Here is a 23,637-nt window from a genome sequence, read left to right on the forward strand (position 1 = left end):
CTTCAACTGTGGCGTAATCACTTCACTCAACCTCCTTGTCAAAGATTCCTGAGCTGAAGCCTCACTCTTCAATCCAAACTTCCTTAGACCCTCTTTTTGTGGCAAGTCTGTGGACTCTTAATTTAGGTTAGAGGAGGAGGGAGGGAGACTTTACTTTGTATGATCTAGGGTTTAGAACTCACCCTCTCTAATAGCAATCACTTACCTTCCCGACCGGCTTTGCGCTCCGCCTGAGCTTCCGCCCAGCTCCCGCCGCTCTCTGCTGCGAAAAGACCGTTGGCGTCTGATCCCATATCATCAGATTCTAATTAGTCTTATTCCAGGTTGAAGCCTCAACATATTGGTCTAAATGCATTCCATATAAATTCTTCGTTGTGGCTAATTCTGCCACTTTGACTTTCCCAATCGACTTGGTGTTTAAAATCACCATTGATTAATCTACTGTTTTAGTTAAAATGCCACCATTTCGGGGAGGATCCAAGATGGCGGCGACCCAGCAAGACTGAGTCTATAGTGCTCCTCCCAAGACTTGGGTACAGTGGGTCACCCACCCCCTACCACGCTCACCAAATCATTTATAATAGTTGTGTAATTTAATTAGTTGTGTAATATTACATTTTAAACAATTTAATCCTAAGTAAAAATGACTAAAGGGAAGGGAGCCCGCAGCTCTCAGCAAGCAGGAACCCCTCCCCCACCCTCTCCAGCTGCAGCAGAGGCGTCCACAGCCGCCCCGGGGGACTTACCTACAGTAACAAGCCTTGCAGAAATGATTTCCAAGCTGGATTTGAAGATCGATGCCTTTATTGCAGAATCCAGAAATCGGGACTCGCTCTCGGCCGCGCTGCAGAAGCACGCCCGAGAAATCCAAGAAATTGAATGCCGAGTCGGAGGGGCGGAGTTAAAGGCTGCGATCTCCGAAAATACCGCTCAATCGGCCGTGGATCAGGTCCGGAATCTCGAACAGCGAGTCCGGACCTTGGAAAATCATATTGACGACCTCGATAATCGAGGTCGTCGAAAAAATATTCGTTTGCTGGGCCTTCCCGAACGGGAAGAGGAAGGCCAGCTTACAGCATTCCTGGAGCAGTGGCTGCCACAGCTTTTAAATCTGCAAGCTGGATCAGGCCAGGTAAGGGTGGAATGGGCCTACCGGGTCGCAATACGGGCCTGGCTCGAACCAGCGCCCACACCCGGTCCTGTTCCGGTGCAGAGCTACAAGGAGAGGCAGATACTCCCAGAAGCCTCTAGAAATCTCGGAAAAGACCCCCAAGCTATGATCTATAAAGGATCCAAGATCCTGCTATTTCAGGACTTTTCCCCGGCTCTGGTTCAAAAGAGGAAGGCATTCGACGAGGGGAAGAAGCGTTTAAGGGACTTAAATATTCAGTACTTCTTACGCTACCCAGCGACGTTACGCTTTAACCATGAAGGATCCGTATATAACTTTGGATCACCAGAAAAGGCTAAGGAATTCTTGGACTCTCTTAGATAAACTGTAAGACATAATGGATGTTGGTCTGCCTTTCCCCCCGCTTTGGTTTATATCCCCCCCTTTTTTTTTTCTCTTACCTTACTGTTTAATATTATCATGGGGGGTGGGGAGAGGGATTTGATTTTCTCCCCCCCACCCTTGGGGTTGTTTTCTGTTATTATTTTATGTATATATGAGGGATGTATGTATATGTGTGTGTGTGTGTGTGTGTATATATATATCTATATATATATATATATAGAAGCTGGGGGATTTGGTTAATGTTGGTGGGGGGAGGTGGTTACCTTATTCAATTTTACCTCTCTCTAGGAGCGGTGTTGTTTTCCCCTTGTTATTTTGTATTATTATATTTAATTATTATTTGTTGAGGTGGTAATTTTATAGTTATATGTTTATATATGGTATTAACATTACCAAATATACCCAGGTGTTGGTATGGGTGGGGGTAGGGTGCTCACTGTTAACTCTAGCTTTGTATTATATTTGAATTCTCCTCATTTTATTGAGGAGTGCCTGGGTCAAGGGTGGGGCATTGGTTGGGAGAGGATATGATGGATTTTTGGAGAGGAAGTGACACCCCCTGGGAACAAGGGGGAAAACCTCCACTTAGATACGTTTTATATTTTTTTATTTAGAAATAGTTTTTTATTGTATTGTTGTGGGTGTATTAAAGAGGTTTTATTTTTGTAAATTTTATATGTTCTACGCTCGGGATGTTCTGGATAGGGTTCCCCCTCCCGAGGCGTCTCGGATTGGCCCAGAGGATTATGGTTGATCAGTCGGTTAAGTGGTGCACCTGGAATGTCAAGGGGAGTAATTCGCCAGTCAAAAGGAAGAAAATATTATCAAATCTTAAGAAGGAAAGAGTTGATATAGTTCTCCTACAGGAGACACACCTGTCAGATAAAGAACACTTGAAATTACGACAGGGCGGATTTGATCAGGCCTTTTTTTCTTCTTTTAGCTCAAAAAGCAGGGGAGTTGTTATTCTTGTTCGGAAGAATTTCCCTTTCAAAATCCTAAAGCAGATAAAAGACGAATCTGGACGATATATCTTGATTAAAGCCCTCGTAAATGGAGAGGAATATGGGATTTTAAATTTGTACTGCCCCCCGGCACACCCTTTTAAATTTATAACGGAAGCCTTTTCAAAATTGATGGCTTTTGATACCCGTCATATAATTATAGGGGGAGACTTTAATTGTATTATGGATCCGGAAATAGATAGGATTCCCAAGAGTACTGCAGGAGTATCTCCCAAATCTAGACAATTGATGGATCTGAATAAAGAATTAGGATTAGTAGATGTATGGAGATGTCTTCATCCACAGGGCAGAGATTTTTCTTTCTACTCTAATCCACATAAATGTCATACCAGAATTAATATGTTTTTTGCCCCCTCGATTTTTTTAAATTCCATATCATCCTGTAAAATAGGTAGTATAGCAATTTCCAACCACGCTGCTGTATATATGGAAACTAAGGCAAGGAACAATGGGACATCCCCTCGGCATTGGCGTATGGATCCCTTCCTAATGAAAGATAGTAAATTTGTAAAGTACTATTCTCAAGAATTTAAAACTATTTTAGAAATTAATTCAGGTACAGCTAGCAACCCGTCAATGATGTGGGAGACCATCAAAGCTTACACGCGAGGCTTGATCATCTCCTACTCAGCGACCCAGAAGAAATTAAAGGGAGAACAACAGCGTCTGCTTGAAGCCCGCTTAAAAGCGGCTGAAACAGCATACACTGATAGACCTTCTATTATTAAATTGCAAAGGATTACAGCTCTTAGGACAGCTCAACATTACACTTACTTAAACGGCTAAGAGGGAAATATTATTTGCAAAGCAAAGGTTATATAAATATGGCGACAAACCGGGTAGATACTTAGCATTTCTTGCAAAGAAAAAAAAGGCCCCTCAGACTATTACATCTATCAAGGAAAGTACGGGTATTTTGACTCATGATCACAAAAAGATTAATGCGATCTTTAGAGAATTTTATTCTGAGTTATATAAATCACAGGATTGTGAAGATAGGACGAACAGGATGCAGTCATTTTTTAAAAAATTGACTTTTCCAGGCCTAACTCCGGAACAAGTATCGGTCCTAAATGCTCCTCTTACACTCCAAGAAATACTTGATGCAATTAGGCAACTTCAGAATGGTAAGGCGCCGGGCCCAGATGGTTTTCAAGCTGAATTCTGTAAAGAATTTACAGAAATACTGGCTGGTCCACTTATGGATATGTATAACTATGCATATAGTCAGGGCTGTCTCCCGCCTTCGCTGAAAGAGGCAAATATCTCTCTTATCCTTAAAAAAGGAAAGGACCCAGAAGATTGTACATCATACAGTCCAATATCCTTGCTAAATGTAGATTTTAAAATCCTCTCTAAAACGTTAGCACTGAGACTAGAAAGGATACTGCCACATATTATAAAGGAGGATCAGATGGGATTTATTAAGGGCCATAGATCATCCAATAATATTAGAAGGGCTCTGAATATGATTCAAGCCTGTCATCAGGGAAAGATACCAGGAGTAGTGGTTTCATTAGACGCGGAAAAGGCATTTGATAGGGTCGAATGGTCATATTTGTTTTACACATTGGAGAGGTTTGGCGTTGGACAGGTGTTTACCAAATGGGTCTCAACATTGTATAGTGATCCCAAAGCAGTTGTGGTTACCAATGGATTAGGTTCGGATAGCTTCAGTGTGGGTAGGGGCTGCCATCAGGGATGTCCCCTCTCGCCATTGTTATTTACGCTAATAATTGAACCACTAGCAGAAGCTATACGAGCTGATCCTAATATAGTGGCCCCAAGGATTGGTACAGGTAAACATAAAATTACCCTTTATGCAGATGATATTCTTCTATTCCTCAGTAACCCTCTGATGTCCATACCTCGCCTAATCCAAGTTATCAATATATTTAGTGCATTCTCAGGCTATAAAATTAATTTTTCAAAATCGGAGTCTATGCCAATGGGTGGCCTTGCTATGATACCCCGCTTAGCGGACGGATCCCTTTTTCCCTTTCGCTGGTCCCTGGAGGGCTTCTTATATTTAGGCATTTTTATTACTCCAGTATTTGGTCAGTTGGATAAGGCTAATTTTGTGTATTTACTGGAAAGGATAAGGCAGGACCTCCAGCGATGGGGAGACCTACCAATTTCCTGGTTGAGTAGAATAGCACTAATCAAAATGAATGTCCTGCCCCGTCTCCTATATCCTATGAGAATGCTTCCGGTGATGCTGCCGAGGCTGGCTCTATGTAAATTATAGGGCTGGCTGAGTTCCTTTATCTGGAATCATAGGCGGCCCTCATTAAGCTGAAGAAGCTACAGCTTCCACAGGCAACGGGTGGATTGGACTTCCCAGACTTTAGGAAATATCAGTTAAGTTCCCTATTAAGTTACATAGCTGATTGGGTCTTGTCTGATCCACAATCAATCTGGTTGGACATCGAGGCCTCTCAAGTAAAATACCCACTTATTAACCTTTTATTCTCAGACAAGAGGAAAATCATTACAGATCACTGTAAAAATCCTATAATACTAAATACAATCAAGGCTTGCAATATAATGCGGCAAAATGAGGGCAATTCACATAAAACATCCCCCTATGCACCGATAGTGGGAGCATGGGGATTCCAACCGGGGTTAACAGATGCCACTTTTAAACTCTGGAGATCCAGGGGTATCTCATGTTTAGGGGATCTATTTAAAGACGGGGTCCTGATGTCTTTTGAACAGCTGCGTCAGAAATTCGGATTACCCAATGGAGACCTCTTTCGATACTTCCAAATTCGAGATTATATACAGAAGAAGACTACGTTATTAGATAGTCTTTATAAATCCGATAGAGAATGTAGTGTCCTACGACCAGTGGGGGTATCTTCCGTCAGTACTATTTATCATTTACTACATGATGAAGTATCAGGAGATATGGATAATCTGCTTAAAACATGGGATCAGGATTTGGGACTAGAAATCTCTATAGAAACGTGGAATGATATTTGGGAAAATGCTAGAAGAATTACTATCTGTAACAGAACCCAGGCTATCCAGCTGAAGATACTTCATAGGGCCCATATAGCACCGGTTCGATTGGCAAAATTTAAGGCAGGAGCATCTCCAACGTGTCCTAAATGCAAAATAGAGGTGGGCACTCTTGTACATTGCTTATGGACCTGTCATAAGATCCGTAGATATTGGACTAAAGTAGCAAGTACCCTGACAGAAATTTTAGGAACGGAAATTAAAGTGGACCCTGTATCTCTCCTCTTGGGCTTTTCGAACTTTCCCTCCCTGGACACGTACGGGAAGAGACTATTTTCTATTCTTTCTTTCTGTGCAAGGAAAAATATTTTGGTGAACTGGGCGGCTGAGGGCCCCCCTGGACATTTAAATTGGCACAGATTAATTATGGAATGTATTCCCCTTGACTTCCTTACAAATATGGTGCACCGAAAGACCGAATTATTTTATAAAATATGGCAGCCCTTCTTGAATTACATATATACAGATATTTCGGCTATCCTAACAAGGGCTTTTATTTAATTGAGATTACAAACTTGGCTGGTCCGGGGCCCTTCGGGGGAGGAATCCCGCACGAATACGGGTTTTATTACATCTGATGTTAACACATTCCGAGCATGTAAGAGACTTAAATATACACTCTGGTTAGTTGTAGGTTAGATTAGTAGATAGTTGAGTTTTGTTTGTTTTTTTTTCTTTTTTCGGTTTTTTTTGTTTTGTGTTTTTTTTGTTAAATTTTGGCTATTGTATATTTGAGCTAATTGTATATCAATGTTTATATCTGAGAGTTTTGTTTATTTTTGTAAACTTGTAAAAATGTTAAATTTCTAATAAAAATATCAATGAAAAAAAAATGCCACCATTCCTACTGATTTATTCTCCCTTCTGTTGCATCACTGCTGTTGCATTACTGGACCAGTCTTTCCAATATGTTGTTCCTCTTGGTATTTCTCACCTCCATCCATATGGATTCTGCATCTTCCAACCTAAAATCACTGATTGTTATCATACTTATTCTAACACATGATAACAAATGTTGCAGCACACTTCCCTACCTGCTTATACTTCTGAAAAGTCTAAACCCCTGACTATTTAGTTCCCAGCTTTGATTTCCTTGTAAACGTGTTGCCATAATGATTATAAAGATAATTCCTATAAAACTCTAGTTAGCCTATATCTAGAGAGACATATGGATTACAGTGTCAGGAGCTTGTAAAATATCTAACTATAATTGTGTGAATTTCATTGTTCCTGGGTGTGTTTTGAAACTGATTAGAGAAACTTTTGAGAAACAATTACTTGTTTTTTGCAGTTAGTGGCTACGCAACTTCAGAATTTTCACATTCTGTGGACTCCACAAAGAGCTGTCAGTTTCAGTTGAATAATGGCAATAAATGGCTTCCAGTCTAGCCATCATATAACTATAAAATCTTTGCCTTTACTTTGTCATTGTGGTTAAAGTTGAGGGAGCAAGATGAACTAAAAAGAGTTAGTTTTCCCATTAGTAGAACTAGAAGTTGTCTTATCAAGGTGCAGAAAATTTAGTTATCATATAAGTCACAAGGTAGCCTTGCAATATACAAATTTGATTGGCTATTAGACAGGCAGAATGGTAACAATTGATGCATCTCTTGCTATTTTAGTAGCAAACTTACATAGGTAAGCTGGTTAGCAAGGTTAGATCACATGGAATACAGGGAGAACAAACCATTTTGATACAGAACTGGTTCAAAGGTAGGAGACAGATGGTGGTGGTGGTGGAGGGTTGCTTTTCATACTGAGGCCCGTGACCAGCGGTAAACCACAAGGATCGGTGCTGAGTCCACTGCTTTTTGTCATTTATATAAATGATGTAGATGTGAACATAGGAAATATGGTGAGTAAGTTCTCAAACGGCACTAAAAATTGGTGGACAGTAAAGAAGGTTACCTCCGAGTACAACGGGACCTTGATCAGATGGGCTGAGGAATGGCAGCTGGAGTTTAATTTAAATTCATGTGAGGTGATGCATTTTTCAAAGACCTGGGGAGTGTGGCTGAGCAAAGAGACCTTGGAATGCAGGTTCATAGTTGCTTGGAAGTAGAGTTGCAGTTAGACAGGATAGTGAAGAAGGCATTTAGTATGCTTGCCTTTATTGGTCAAAGCATTGGGTATATTAGTTGGGAGGTCATGTGGCAGTTGTACAAGACATTGGTTAGGCTGCTTATGGAATATTGCATTCAATTCTGGTCTCCCTGCTATAGGAAAGATGTTATGAAACTTGCAAGGGTTCAGAAAAAGATTTACAAGGATCTTTGCAGGGTTTGAGCTATAGGCAGAGGCTGAATAGGCTGGGGCTATTTCCTCTGGAGCATCGGAAGCTGAGGGGTGACCTTATTGAGGTTTATAAAGTCATAATAGGGTAAATAGCCAAGGTCTTTTCCCCAAGGTAGCGGAGTTCAAAACTAGAGGGCATAGGTTTAAGGTGAGAGGGGAAAGATTTAAGAGGCACCTAAAAGGGTGTTGTGTGCATGAAATGAGCTGCCAGAGGAAGTGGTGAAGGCTGGTACAATTACAAACATTTAAAAGGCATCAGGATGGGTATAAAAATAGGAAGGGACGAGATTCATTTAGGATATCTGGGCAACATGGACGAGTTGGACCAAAGGGTCTTTTTCCATGTTGTACAGCTCTAAGGCTATAAATTTGATTTGAGATAACCCGGACTGATGAAAGCATAGAGGCCTGGTTGATCATTTTTAAAAGATCGTGTGACAGCAAATGTGTATGAACCATGAGACAAAGCCATCTTATAGAGTCATGAAAGTTAATGCACATGAAGAAGCCACTTCGTCCATCTTTGCCTTGAGCAACCCAAAATGAATTATTGACTGCGCTGTATCTTAATATTGATATTAACATTGCATTGTCTTTTCTTGTGCTTCATATATCCTAAAAGATATATTCATGTTTGCCTGGGGCAAAACCTGTCCTCCATGTAAAGGATTTTAACCCACTTTCCTTATAGAATTCACATAGCTACAGGTGAGAAATAACAAGGGAAGGAAGACATTGGTCGGAGTGGTCCTTAGACCTCTAATGTTTTCTGAGTAAAATGTCCTCTTGTAACTGATTCAAGCTGTAGAAAGTAGTTTTCAAAACCACCCCAATAAAATCCTTCATAATGTTGGAATTCACTGAAATAACTGCACAGAGGCCGGTATCCTGTCACCAAGGCAGTCCCATCCCGGGTCTGGGGACATAGGCCTGCTGTTGGGCTTGTTGCTTTTCCTGCGATGTTTCACCCTAGGTCCAGTTCCTTTGATTCAGACTCTGACATAGGCGCATGTACTGGATCATAGCCCATCTCTTGCACCCGAAGTGCCGAGAGAGAGAGAGAGAGATTCCTCCTCATCTTCCGATGGCAACAGTATCGAGGTTGCATCCATCTCAGACTGAGGTTTCTCAGCACTGGAAGGAAGGAGTGAAACTGTGGTTTCTGACAGACCTTTAGGCTGCTCTGAAGGGCCAGGTGTGTTTTTCTCCTGCCCCATTTGCGAAGTAACAGCTTTCAGGTGATCCACATTTTTTCAGGAAAGCCTCACTTACTTAAACTTTGTAAGTAACACAACCTGATCTCTCATCACCCTCACCTCATACCTCTACGAGGCCATTTCCATGGTTCTGGCACCAAACGTGGTCCGTGAATTAAATTGCTTCTCTCACTTAGAGGCAGCATGTGGCCAGCTTTGACGTTCCTGCCATTACACAGACACACTCCCCAAAAATCAGGTTGAACCTGGTGTGGAGTCTTCTTCCCGTCTGCAACTCTGCTGGAGCTTTGTTGTGTGTGGGGTGGTCCATAATCTAACAGGAACTGGGACAGTTTGGTATTAATTGATGCTGGAGGCTGCTTCTTTAAGCCTGCCTTGAACATTTCGACTGCTGTTTCTGCAAGATGGTATGGAGCTGTCTTTATGTGCCAAATGTCATTTGACTTCAGGAAATATTCAAATTCCCTGCTGGTAAGTGATGACCCATTGTCCGTAACCAGTACCTCTAGGAGTCCATATGTTATGACTGATGCTTGTGGCTTCTCAGTCTGCCTGAGTTAGCTGACCGAAGTTTATGCATGACCAACCACTTTGAATGGGCATCCACAAGGACCAAAAACATTGAGCCCGTGAAACGACTGGCATAGTCAACATGCAACCGAATCCAGGGTTTTCCTGGCCACTCCCAAGAATGTGGGGGCACTGCTGGTGGCAGTTTTTGTCCTTATTGGTATTCTGGACACTGCCTCACACCAATGCAGTTATGTCAGCATCCAACCTCGGTCACCAAACATAACCTCTTGCTAGCATTGTCAACTTGGAAACTCCTGGATGACCCAGGTAGAGTTCAGCCAGTATCAGGCTGTAACTTTACTCGGGGCAATCACCCTTGTTCCCTACAGTAACATGCCGTCTTCTATGGCGATCTGGCCTCGCCAAGTCCAGAAAGATTTCAGTGGCTGCTCAGTCTCCCCCATTAACAGCAGCTGTTTTAGTTTTGCTAGGGCAGTATCTTTGTGTCCTCAGTCAGATATTGTCAGCACTGATTGGAAAGGTGTTCAGGAAACTCAAAGCTAAAACCAGACGAAGCACCACCATTGGATTATCTGCCAGTGGGAGGCAGCTCATGGCATCCTTATTAGCCACTTGGCTTCCTGGTTGGTGTTCAAAATTGTGTTTGTACGTGCTGAGAATAAGGGCCCAACGCTGAATTCTAGCAGAAGCTATGGGTGGCACTGCCTTGTCTTCCTTCAGTAGCAGGGGTTTATGATCTGTTACGATGACAAATTCCTATCCATAAAAGTTACTGATATTGCCTCATGGCAAAGATGACCATCAAACCTTCCTTCTCTTGCATTCAACATCAGCCAAAGTCTGGGAAGCATAGGCTGTCGGGTGTTCCTCTCCACTGGACAACTGATGAGCCAACATTTCCCTAATACAGTATGGGGAGTCATAGCAGGTCAGCATTACCTCTTGCTTCGGATCGTAACGGGCCAATGATAGATGACAATATCTGCTTTTTCACTTCCCTAAAGGCTACTTCTTGGCTACAAGGCTATTTCCAAGGCTGACCCTTTTCCAATAGCAGGTGTAAGGGTGCCAAAATGGAGGTCAGGTTATGTGTGATAATTCACTAACCTAAGGAAATCTCTAAGCTCTGGTCCAGACATTGGAGCTGGGGCTCTTTGATCTGCCTCACTTTCTCTTCCAATAATGTAACCCATTTTGTCGGCTCTGTAACCCAAGTAGGACATTTGAGGTGCCTGGAATACACACTTTTTCCTCTCTAAGGCATACACCTGCCTAGGAAAAACATTTAAGCACTATATCCAAGTTTGCCAAGTGCTCTTAATGGTTCTTCCCTGTCATTAGTACATTATCCAGATAAATGGTAACCTGGGGTGCCCCTTGTAATGGTTCCCATGATCCGCTGGAAGAGGACACAGGTTGATAGTGGCCCAAATGGCAGTCTTATATATTGATATAAACCCTTACAGGTATTAATTGTAGCATGCTTCAGGGATTTCTGATCCAGTCACAATTGCAGGTAGGCATGGCTCACGTCCAGCTTTGTAAAGGCCAGCTCTCCTGCCAACTTTGCGTACAAGTCCTCTATGCGAGGGACCAGGCATTTATCCAGCTATGAGAAGCAATTTACCATCTGCTTAAAATCTTTACAAAGGTGAACTGAGTCGTCAGACTTCACCATCGGTACGACTGGAGCTGCCCAATCTGCAATGGTTTGATGTTTCCTTCGCTCTCCAGCCTTCTAATGTACAACTCTACTTTTGCCCGCAAGGCAAATGGCACTGGGCAAACCTTGCAAAATCTCAGAATTGCTTGTTGGTCAACATGTAAAGTGGTTTTGTTCCCTTTGATAGTCCTAAGCCCTTCCTGAAATATTCCTGGGTATTTCACTAGGACTTCACTGAGGCAGCTATTTTCTAATTGAAAAATGTTGAGCCAATCCAGGTGAACCTTTCTCAGCTAATTCCACCCCAATAGGCTTGCTCTCGAACATTTTTCTACCATAAGTTGTAACTGGACCAACTGCTTTTTGTAAGAGACCGGAACTGATATTGTACCCTTAATCTGCAACAGTTCCCTCATGTATGTTCTCAGTCTGGCTGAGGTCTTGTGCAAACTCAAGTGATTCATGTTAGACACAGATTCTGCAACCACAAGTGTGGCTGCGCTGGTATCAACCTCCCGAGGAATTGGGTGACCAAACATTAATTTTAAATATGCTCAATTTGGATAACACTAACCAATTTAATTGTTCCAACCCACATGTAGGGAACTTTCCAGGGTATGCTGTCTACTGGGTAGCAGCTGACAAGTTTTCTTACTCAAGTCAGGCCTTGTAGGACTCCTTTGCTGTCTCGAATCTGCAGAGCGGCAGCAGCTACAATGGCTTGCCGGCCCAGATCCCGAACAACGTTTTAGCCACTTGGTCAAGGCTTGGCTTTGTTGTGGGGTTCTGCTTTGAGTTGGCCTTGGGTCCCTCTGCTCAGGACATGTCCTGAGTGAGGCTCTGCAATTACCTACACTCAAGTGGTGTTCCCCAAGCTCAGAGAGGTAAGGGAGTCCACTTCCATTGGGATGCCTTGCAGCTCCCGTGCTCCGCTTGCTGCATTTTCTAACGACAATGCCAGTTGTAGTGCCTTTATATAGTCCAGCTGGGCTTCCGCTAATATCCGCTTCTTCATGGTTACATCATTAATCCCACATACCAAATGGTCTTTCAGCATCTCATTCAGTGTTAACCCAAAATCTCACACTTCTACCAGTTGTCTCAACCTTGTCAAAACTCTTGATACACATTCCCCTAGCTGTCGAACCGCTGAATAAAATCGATAGTTTCTTGGAATTAAAGGAGGTTTGGGGCTATAATAATCCTTAGCCAACTCCGTCAACTCTTGGAAAGTCTTAGTGTCTGGTGGCGCTGGGAAAGTTAAGCCCCTAATAACTACAGGTCCACATATAGTCAGAAAGGTTCATTATTGCTTTTCATCTGCCCTAATGTCATTTGTCCGAAAGAAATATTGTATTCTTTCCACTTATAAGGCCCAGTCTTCAACTGCAGAATCAAATAGGGCTTATGCTCAAAACATCAATTCTCCCGCTCCTCTGATGCTACCTGACCTGCGTGCTTTTCTAGCACCACACACTCTACTCTGATCTTCAGCATCTGCAGTCCTCATTTCCTCCCAGTTGTTAACCTGGGTCAATCAACAACCTTGTAGTCCATGAGGTCAACCTGGTTCCAATCACTACACACACTTTCAAATTTCTTGCCGTACACTTCAGCTATTGAAAGTAATTTATTTGTCACCTTTTAACTAAAGTTTTGCCCTTCTGATTTATTTTCTCTCATTAAAATATGACTGTCTTACAGATTGTGATTTGTTGTAGATTACTTTGGAAGCCTTAGATATGAGATGATATTTTGAACATCTCCAAAATTGTGACACTCTCTTCCTAGTGCGAAGACATACCTAAAAGGCAAAGAATTACAATTATACAGGATTTCATCTAAATGGTCAAATGACGTCTCTGCATATTTTGTTTCACTAGTACTTTTTACTCAGTTTTCTGAAATCATTTGAGATTTGGTAGAGGTGAGCAAGATTATGGGAAATTCCATTAAAGTGTATAATGAAAAGTATAATGAAAAGACCTTCATGGTTGAAGGTCAAAGACATGGGACACAGATTTAAAGTTGCAGACCAAATCCGAGTAAGGACTTTTAAATGCAGAGTGTGAGAATAGTGAGGATGGTGGAAGCGGTGATTATTAATTGATATCAAAAGAAAATTGGATCTGTGGGAAATAAATTAACAGGACTACAGTGATACAATGAAGGAAGAGGACTGACTGCATTCTGTAGAGAGAAACATGCTTTGATTGACTGAAAGGCCTTCTATACATAATGGCCTGTGACTCTGGGCTCCGCAGTAGAACCATACTTAGTGTTTTTTATTTAACACAGCATCAATTCTGTTTTTAATTTGTGAAATATAACTGCCCTATCCATTAACTTGTGCTTACAGCAGAAATTACTTACAATTCTATTATTTTCCACTAATGATGTTGTGCATAAAGAAGAAATACAATCCTTACCATATTTTGAAATTAATTGTATTTTGAATGCAGGCTGGCAGATTCATACTGTGTAAATGCAGTGGAAACAACATTATGTTTGCATGTACTTTAAATGGCTTGCGGGTTTAAGAACATTTTTACCCAATTGACTCTCAATTTCTCATTTCAATGCAGTCTATCCAGCACTACTGCTGTTTACAAGAATTTTTTCTGTGGTCCTACTCCAAAATTTGTACCAGTCATTTCTTTATAATATAAGGACAATTTAATTTGTGATTTCTCATCTATTCATCTTTGTAATGCTTAGGTTCATGGATAATATTCAGACTGAAATTTTGGAAACTGAATTCCTTTCATACTCCAAAGGCATGACCACAATTAGTGAAGAAGATTTTGCTCGTATTCTGCTACGTTTTACAAATGTAGACAACACAAGTACTTATCTGGAGTCAGTTCGTCAAAGGATTCCTGAAGAGAAGGTAGTTGGTTTTACATTTGTGGTCTCTGAAATCTTTCCCCAGGACGAGGGTCGAATCTTGATATTAAAATCAAATTTAATATTTCGTCATTTTTCTGTATTTAACAAACAAAGTACTTTAAAATCAGATTTCTCTCCTTAATAAAATCAAATACAAACAAATTGAGAGACAAGCATGGTGAAAAATTAGATCTTGAGAATGCTTTCAAAACTAATGAAAATATTGGAAGTAGTAAAGGATTTAAGAAGATTTGTTAAATCTAAGGTGAAGACAACTGATACCACCGTCTCAAGTCATGGAACAAAGTTAGTGTTCATGTTAAAGGGCAAGTTATTAGAGGCCCAGCCTAATGCTCTTAACACAGGTTCAAATCCCATCTCAGCAAATGGCAGAATTTAAATTCCAATCTATATTTGGAATCTAGTTCAGTTTTTGCTGGTGTAGACTGAATGATGGTGTCATCAAAATCACCTGCACTTTTGCCAGTTCTATCATTCACATGTTCATGTAATTATGTCGTTTTGGTCACCCTGTCATATTCCTGAATGGAATTCCCCTGGATATTTTCATCTGATGACATTATTACATATAAAGATTGCACACATTGTGACATCGTTTTTCTCCAACAGCGGTGGCACCAGTGTGGAAGCCAGACCTGGTGGCTCAGTCCAGTTCCACCACACTACAGGTAGATGTTATATCATTGCTATTTTGCCAGTTCTGAAGAACGGGTCACTAGACTTGAAATATTAACTCTTCTTTCTCTCTACAGATGCTGCTGGATATGCTGAGTTTCTCCAGCAATTGTACAGATTTTCAGAATCAGCAGTTCTCTGCTTTATTGTTTTAGAAATTATTTTTGGTGGTCATTTCTCACATGGTGCAGATTTGGGAGTGAGGTTTGATCCCAGAATCAGGATTCCAACCCCCAACCAGGAACTCTGAGTACAGTCTTCAATGCTATTCGTAACAGTTTTCAAATGCTAATGTTCAATAAGTTTGTCTAGTGGTTTATAGTTGGAAGCACAATTTCACCTGTGATGCTGTATTGTCTACATGCCCCAGAAGCCATTACTATTTTTTCAAACACTTGAAGTGAGAGTTCATGCCTAGGCAGGCATTTATTGCTCTTTCCTAGTTGCTTTGGGAATCGAAGAACAGAGAACAGTATAACATATGAACAAGCCCTTTGGCCCATGAAGGTATTGCCAACACATAATGTCTTTCTGAACCAGAACATTTTGTCTCTACACAGTCGGAATTGCTGTATTTCCTTCCTATTCATATAAGTGTCAAGGTGCTTCTTAAATATTGCTATTGTATCTGCTACTACTACCTTCTCTGTCGGTGCATTTCAGGCACTTACCACCCTCTGTGTACAAACACTTGCCTCTCAGCTCTACTTTAAACTTATCCCTTTTGCCTTAACCCTATATCCCCTAGAAATTGGCATTTTGACCTCAGGAAAAAGACTCTGACTATCCATTCTATGTATGTCTCTCATAATTTTGCAAAATTCTATCAGGCTACCTTTCATTCTCATTCAAACAAATGAAGTTTGTTGATTCTCTCACAGATGTTTTACGTACAGAAGACCATTTGATTGATTGTGTTTGTATTGGTATCATATTGGATCTCCTAACTCAGATACAAGACCATTTGGCCCATCATGTCTATATAAGTCATCAAACATCAATTTATTCTAATTCCATTTTCCAGCACTTATCCACTAGCCTTATATGCTAGGGATAGTGGTGAACCCACCTTACTGACCTGCTTGTTGGAATGATACTGTCACCCTGGTGTTATTCAGCAAGTTCCAGGATTATGACTCAGTGGAAACATGGTGATAAATGACAGATTTGAAGAGCTTGGAGAGTTTGAGCTATAGGGAAATGCTGAATAGGCTGGAGCTATTTTCCCTGGAGCGTCGGGGGCTGAGGGTTGACCTTATAGAGGTTTGTAAAATCACGAGGGGCATGGATAGGATAAAAAGACAAGTTATTTTTCCTGGGGTGGGGGAGCCCAGAACTAGAGGGCATAGCTTCAGGGTAAGAGGGGAAATATATAAAAGAGACCTAAGGAGCAACATTTTCCCATAGAGGGTGTTAGCATGTATGAAATGAACTGCCAGAGGAGATGGTGGAGGCTGGTACAATTACAGCATTTAGAAGACATCTGGATGGGTATATGAATAGGAAGGGTTTAGAGGGATATGGGCCAAGTGCTGGCAAATGGGACTAGATTAGGTTAGAATATCTGGTCGACATGGATGAGTTGGACCATGCTGTATTTTTTCCGTGCTGTACATCTCTATGATTCTGTCTATGACTCTAAATAACTTCCAGAGTTTTACAAAATGTGAGCAGAGCAAAGCTGTTGGAATGGGCGGACAAGCTGAAGTTGGGATTGTCTTTGTGAGAAAAGGGGAGGTAATTCCAGCAATAGCTTGGGCACTTAAATTTGCTGGAAATACCATTAGAGTGTTTGGAAATGGCTAGAATTCAATTGCAGATGAAGAGCTTGAAAACAAAAAAGAACTGAAACTGTTTGAATTACGATTAAAAACAGGAAAAAGAAAAGGAAGAATAGCCCTGGAAGAACAAAAAGGAAAGAAGGAGGCTTTCTAGGAATAAAGGGAAAAAGAGAGAAGAAAAGCAGAAGGAGTGAGAGTTTGAACTTCAGAATTTGGTCATCAGACAGGAAAGTTGACTTAAAAGGGTGAAGATAGGCTTAGTGAGGTCGAGCAAACATCATATCCAAATGTCTGGTGGTTTAAATATGTCCAAGCATTGTCTAAACTTGACAAGAAGGGTGTAGAAGCATTCTTAACTTCATTTGAAAAAGTGGCTAAACAAATGAAGTGGCCGATGACCATGTGGGTTTTGTTGATCCAAGCGAAGTTGGTAGGTAGAGCTAGTGAGGTTTTTGCATCACTATCAGAGCAGGTGTCTGGGGAGTATGATGGGGTGAAGAAATTCATCTTAAGTGCATATGAGCTAGTACCAGATGTCTGCAGACAATGTTTCAGGAATCTGAGGGACTATGGTCAAACCTACATTGAGTTTGCAAGAATCAAACAAAGTAATTTTGATAGATGGATAAGGGCATTAAATAGATCAAACATATAGCGCTCTTAGAGAGACGATTATTTTGGAGTTCAAACATTCACTTGAAGTAGTGAGAACTCACATGGAAGATCAGAGAGTTAAAATAGTGAGATTAGCAACTGAAAAGGCTGATGATAATGAGTTGGTTCATAAATCAAAGTTTGTCTTCCAACATCAGTTTCACTCTGTGAAGAATAAAGTTAGGGATAAGAGAAATCCTCAGTTGATAAGGCACAAGTAGGTTTCTTTTTTACCCTGTGAGAAACTATAAAGATAAAAGAGAAGTAAAAAGGCTAGGATGATTTTGCTGTAATAAAGTAAGCTACAGCAATGGCCAGAGTGAGGGTAGGGCTAATCAGGGATAGTGGAGGGAACTTTGTGCTTGGAGTCAGAGGAGGTAAGGGAAGTCTTAATATTTTGCTTTAGTATTCCCTGGTGAGAGGGACCTTGTCGTTTGTGAGGACAGTGTGAAACAGGCTGATATGCTGAAACAGTTTGAAGTTAAGAAGGTGGATGTACTTGAAATTTTGAAAACATGAGGATAAATAAGTCCCCTAGGCCATAAGGGATATATCCAATGTTACTACGGGAAGCGAGGGAGGAGATTGTTGCACCTTTGGTGATGAGCTTTGCATCCTCACTGTCCACTAGATGATTAGAAGGTGACAAACGTTATTCCCTTGTTCAAGAAAAGAAATAAGGACAACCCTGGGAATTACAGACTAGTCGGTGTTACATCAGTGGTGGGCAAATTAATTTACACTTGATCCAAGGAGTACAACTACTCCTTGGAAATGACATTGCTGGATCATAGATAGGACTGCTGCCTGCTGTGGTTGAAAAGCCAATGGAAAATCAGGCAACTGAGATATTACAGAAAGTATATCCTGGGATTTTTCCTGACTCTGACAACAAAGCCACAAAGCCACTGGTTGAAACAGGAGGAGAAATCTAAGAATAAAGATAAGGAGGTAGTAGTGGAGTGATTGGAGATCCTGTTTGATTGAATGGTCGAGAGAAACAGAAACAAGCACAGATGGGGGACAAAGTGGATATTTTTAGTTCAGAGAAATTAACTAAATTACAACAGAAAGATGAAAAACTGAAGCAATTGTGTAAGCTAAAGAAACTGTGTTTATTCCAGAATGTTACTATCTCAAAAATTATGTCTTAATGAGGAAATGGACACTATCACATATTCAAGCGGATAAGAAATGGGCAGAAATTCATTACGTTGTATTACCAGTGGGTTATAAAAAGGAGGTATTGCAGGTAACACATGAATTACTAGTAGGAGATTATTTAGGGGTAAGGAAAAATCAAGCCAAATTACAAAAACATTTTTACTGGCTTGGACCGCATAAGGATGTAGTTGAATTTTGCCAGATATGTTATACATGTCAGGTTATTGGAAAACCTCAGGCAGTGATAAAACCAGCACCTTTAATACCCATCCATGTATTTGAGGATCCTTTTACAAGGATCTTAATTGATTGCGTAGACCCCTACCGAAAATAAAAAGTGGGAATCAGTTTTTGTTGATGATAATAAATGTTGCCTGTAGATTTCCAGAGGGCATTCCACTACGCAATATCACAGCTAAAAGGATTGTAGAAGAGGTGCTCAAATTTTTCACTAGGTATGGACTACCCACAGTGATACAATCAGATCAAGGGTCAAATTTTACATCAAAATTATTCAGAGAAGTTATGGATTGCTTAGGAATAAAACAATTCAAATCCACTGCATATCATTCAGAATCACAGGGAGCACTAAAAAGGTGGCATTAAACTTTAAACACCAGTTTGAGGTTCTGGATGTAATTTTGCTCGCTGAGTTGGAAGGTTCATTTTTAGACGGTTCGTCACCATATTAGGTAACATCATCAGTGAGCCTCTGGTGAAGAACTGGTGTTATGACCCGCTTTCTATTTATGTGTTTAGGTTTCCTTGGGTTGGTGATGTAATTTCCTGTGTTGGTGATGTCATTTCCTGTTCATTTTCTGACAGGATGATAAATGGGGTCTAAGTCTATGTGTTTGTTGATAGATTTCTGATTGGAATGCCATGCTTCTAGGAATTCTCGTGCATGTCTCTGTTTGGCTTGCCCGAGGATGGATATGTTGTCCCAGTCAAAGTGGTGTCCTTCCACATCTGTATGTAAGGATAGTAGTGATAGTGGGTCATGTCTTTTTGTGGCAAGGTGATGTTCATATATCCTAGTGGCTAGTTTTCAGCTTGTTTGTCCAATATAGTGTTTGTTACAGTTCTTCCAAGGTATTTTGTAAATGACATTTGTTTTGCTTGTCCGTATAGAGTCTTTTAAGTTCATTAGCTGCTGTTTTAATGTGTGGATGGGTTTGTGAGCTACCATGATACCAAGAGGTCTGAGTATCTGGCAGTCATTTCTGAGATGTCTTTGATGCAGTGGAGAGTGGCTAGGGTTTCTAGGCGTGTTTTGTCTGCTTGTTTGGGTTTGTTGCTGAGAAATCTGCGGGCTGTGTTCATTGGGTACCTGTTCTTTTTGAATTCGCTGTATAGGCGATTTTTCGCTGGTCTTTTGTAGTTCCTCTGTGTTGTTGTGTGTGGTGGCTTGTTGAAATGATGTTCACAAACAACTACCTTCTCAAGGGCAATTAGTGTTGTGTAATAAATCCTAGCCTCTCCACTGACATCCACTTCCAATCAAAGATAATTTAAAATCAAAATAACAACTTTCTAGATTATTGCTAAATTTACATTAAACAAGCAAAGCCTCATTCTGAAAAAGCCAGTGATATTGAATCCAAAGAAATATCTAGTACTTCCAAGCAGTAAAATAAAATACAATTTTATATCCTGAAACAAGCAAGTTAAAGTGTGACCTGATTGAGCTCTTGCAGTAATTAAGGGAATTGAATGAATAACTGCACTACTGGAGGAATCCTGAAAAATGGAACATAACTGTGGAATTTAATGCACTGCCCTGAAGGCCATGTTGAAAATTTTAAAGCATGTTTATTTGTGAAGTAAAAGTATGAATGCATGCAAAATTAATCATGGAATTAAGATTTGAAAAAAAATGTATTTAGGAATGATGGGGCTAAATGGCCTGATCTCATCTTTTGACTTTAATAAATAATTCTTAAAAAGTCTGGTGAAAGTGAAGTAAGGGTAGTGCAATAATGTTTTAAAAAAAATTAATCACGAAAACAAGTAGCAATTTCTTTTGCACATGATAGACTGATTAACTAAGTACAATGATCGTACCACCTTACTTTGGTGAGTGAACTGTGTTAAACTGTGAAGGAAGAATGGAGAAAAAGTAAAGAAAGCAAAGCAGTGCACTGATTGTGGGCACAGCATTTCCAGCTGTTCTAATGGGCAATTATATTTTGAACCATAGAGTCCTATATTATACAATTCTTCTCATTATATTATCTGTTCTGCTATAACGCGGTAGTTACGTTCTTGTGCAACCTCGTGTTATAGAAAATCATGCAAAAGAAATAATGGGGCCAATGGGAAAAACAAGGTTAGGGGCGAACCACCAAAAATAGCAGTAAAAATCAAAACAAAAATAGTAGTTAGCCTAACGAATAATAGCACAGTCTTAAAAGAAAAGTTAAAGTCATAAATTTTAATAAAATAATACAATAAATATAACATTTTAAGGGGTTTCTGAGCTTGCTGAGTTACAATACTGTATTAAGACAGGCTGAGGTTCATCATCGGCATCATCTTTACTTTCAGGTGCAGTTCTGGGTGCAGGGTTTCGATGAAAGAAAATATTTAATCCATAATTGGATGGATGTAGTTCATTGTCTTCAGACTGTTTCTTGGGGGTTGGCTTTAAAAAAGCATTTAGTTTTTGCTGCTTTGCAGTCTTTCTTCCTTCATGAAGGAGCTGCTCATAGAGTGCCCGATAAGACTTTACGCCATGAACTGCTGTCCTGCTGCGTTCTACATTGTAGTCATTGTCTGCTAAGAACTGAAACTGCTTCTCAACTTCCCTCAGGGCAGAAGACATAAGAGAAGTGGGAAGTTCTCGTGGTGCTGCATCCTGGACTTGTTGCCATCATTTCAAACTTCAGTTTTCCTCATAGCAACAAATTGCTGTAGATTAACTGTGGTGAGGTCTTCACAATGGGATTCAAGCAACTCCTTGACATTCTCAATCTCCACTTCTTCAAATCCACCTTGCTTTACAAGAGTGACACAATGTTCTTTGATTGCTGGAAGCTCCTCTGACAGTTCAAAATCATGAAGAACATGTATGAGAAGCTTCAGCCAAACTGCATGCAAGCAGTCCTCACTGCCATCACCCAAGGCCTTCACAGTGATGTCAATAGCATTCTTAATGTTAAAGCTCTCCCAACATTGAAGAGCACCATCCTCATTATCCCTCTCTGTAGCTGCAATCAGCTGCTTGGACATGTGCTTGAAAGCTGCTATCGCACCCTAGTTCACGGGTTGAATGAGAGAGGTTGCGTTCAGAGATGTTTTCAGAAAGCTCACCAGTGGTGGAAAGATTGTTTAGTGCATTGTCCAGAATGAGGAGAATCTTGAAATGCAAATTCTTTCTCCTGCAATAATTTCTCAGAACATCCTCAAATACATCAACAGTAAGGTCATCCCGTCATCCAACCTCTATTGCTTGGCCTGAAGTAAATATCTGGAGTGGCCTTAAGGTAACCTTTCAAGGCTCGCAGGTTGCACAGTGATACAGCACCAAAGGCTTAAGCTTTAAAGCTCCACTAGCATTGGTAACCCAACAACACAGCCATAAAACCTTTGCAACCTTAAAACCTGGAGCATGTGTTTCATTCTTAGAAATGTCAGTTCTGGATGGCATTCACTTTCAGTATAAATCTATCTTGTCCAAATAGAAGATTTGAGCTAAGGTGTAGCCTTCTTCTTCAAACAAGGTTTTCACCACAGGAGGAAATGACAGCACATGTTCCTCGTCTGCACTGGCAGCTGTGCCACTTAACTTTGTTATGAAAAGCATAGCGGTTCTTAAATCCAACAAACCCGCCACTACTAGTGCTGAAGACAGGCACATCAGCAGGATTTTCTGTTATTTTTTCCTTAGGTCTTCATAAATTGATGAGGCTTTCTGTTTTATCATGAGACAGGTGGTCCTAGAACACTTTTCTGATTGATCTTCTATCCACACACTTGGAAGCCTCTCCATCCCCTCAAGTTCCTTTGTTCGTGATCTCTCAGACTTTCTAGCACTCAGCAGTGCAGGTTGCTTTAATTCTTTCTGCATTGTCTCTAATGGTGTGTAGAATAGACTCCTTTATACCTGTTGCACGAATAATATCACGTACTCTTCCATTCCACTCAAAACACTATATAACATGTAGCTTCTATTCAGTGTTTCTAGCCTTTCTTTAACAGTCACCACCCACAATTTTTCAACTGGATGTTTCCTGTTTACATTCTTGCAACTTTGTCCTTCCATATTCATGGAAACCACAGTCAAATTTGCAAAAAACAGGAACTAAAATTACTGAGTACAGCACTGTACCTTTCATGAAGCACTTTACCACAAAGCACGCAAGCCTACTCAACATGTGATGTCCTCCACGCACCACAGTTCCTATTGTCAAGGATGGAAATTTTATAATAGTCGGTGGGAGTTTGTAGTTTTAAGAAAAATCCTCAATTCACCAATCATGTTACAGCCAAATTGCATTGACAAAATGTGCATTAGAGGAGAACAACCTGTACTCTTCTAGGGCTATCTGCCCATTTATCAATTATCAGAAACAACAGAAATTAGTAAATTTTTAATTCATTTTGGTACTCTGGTGCAGCCTTTATATTCCGAAAATTTCATTATGAAAACAGATTTCATCACTTTAGAATGATTACCTAAATATTGTCCTTAAAAATCACTTTAAAATAAATCAATGATTTAATTGGCCAATCATTAAGTTTATTGATGTCAAAATCTTATCATTAGGTGGAGAGATTTTAAGAATTCAACTACTGAGAATAGTAGAGTGTCATTGTTCATCACTTCATTTGTTGATAACAGATGTCTGTTATCAGTGGTGTATCTGAGCGATAGAAAAATCTTGTGGTAAGTAATTGCATCAATGCAAATCAATAGAGCTGGTGTTACAGGTAATCCTTCAGGTGTGGGATGTTTTGGATATATTCCTTCTGTTTTTGTTTATAGAAGGATCAGCTTAATCTTTCTTTGAAAATGTGCAAACATTCTATTTGCTTTAAATTGCTTCGTGTTAATAGCTTTGACAGTTAAACTGGTGAAACCAGAAAAATCTGTTTATTTTGCATATTGGACACATTGCATAACTTCATAGCCTCATCTTAGAAAATGTATCATTACTAGATTCTTTTTCCATGGAGA

General features: G+C 40.4%; 1 protein-coding gene across 5 annotated transcripts in view; it reads left to right on the forward strand.

Annotated features, from left to right (window-relative positions):
- Nucleotides 1-23,637, forward strand: part of micu3a (mitochondrial calcium uptake 3a) — a 199,741-nt gene that overhangs the window by 132,354 nt on the left and 43,750 nt on the right. For all 5 annotated transcript variants that reach the window (XM_043690223.2, XM_043690241.2, XM_043690233.2 and 2 more), the window contains one exon: nt 13,993-14,164. In XM_043690223.2, coding sequence (XP_043546158.2) covers nt 13,993-14,164 — 172 coding nt within the window. The remainder of the gene's footprint in view (nt 1-13,992; nt 14,165-23,637) is intronic.

This window comes from Chiloscyllium plagiosum, unplaced genomic scaffold, assembly GCF_037043375.1.
Source record: "Chiloscyllium plagiosum isolate Xiang-an unplaced genomic scaffold, Cpla_swu_hap1 HiC_scaffold_1, whole genome shotgun sequence".
Lineage (NCBI taxonomy): Eukaryota > Metazoa > Chordata > Chondrichthyes > Orectolobiformes > Hemiscylliidae > Chiloscyllium > Chiloscyllium plagiosum.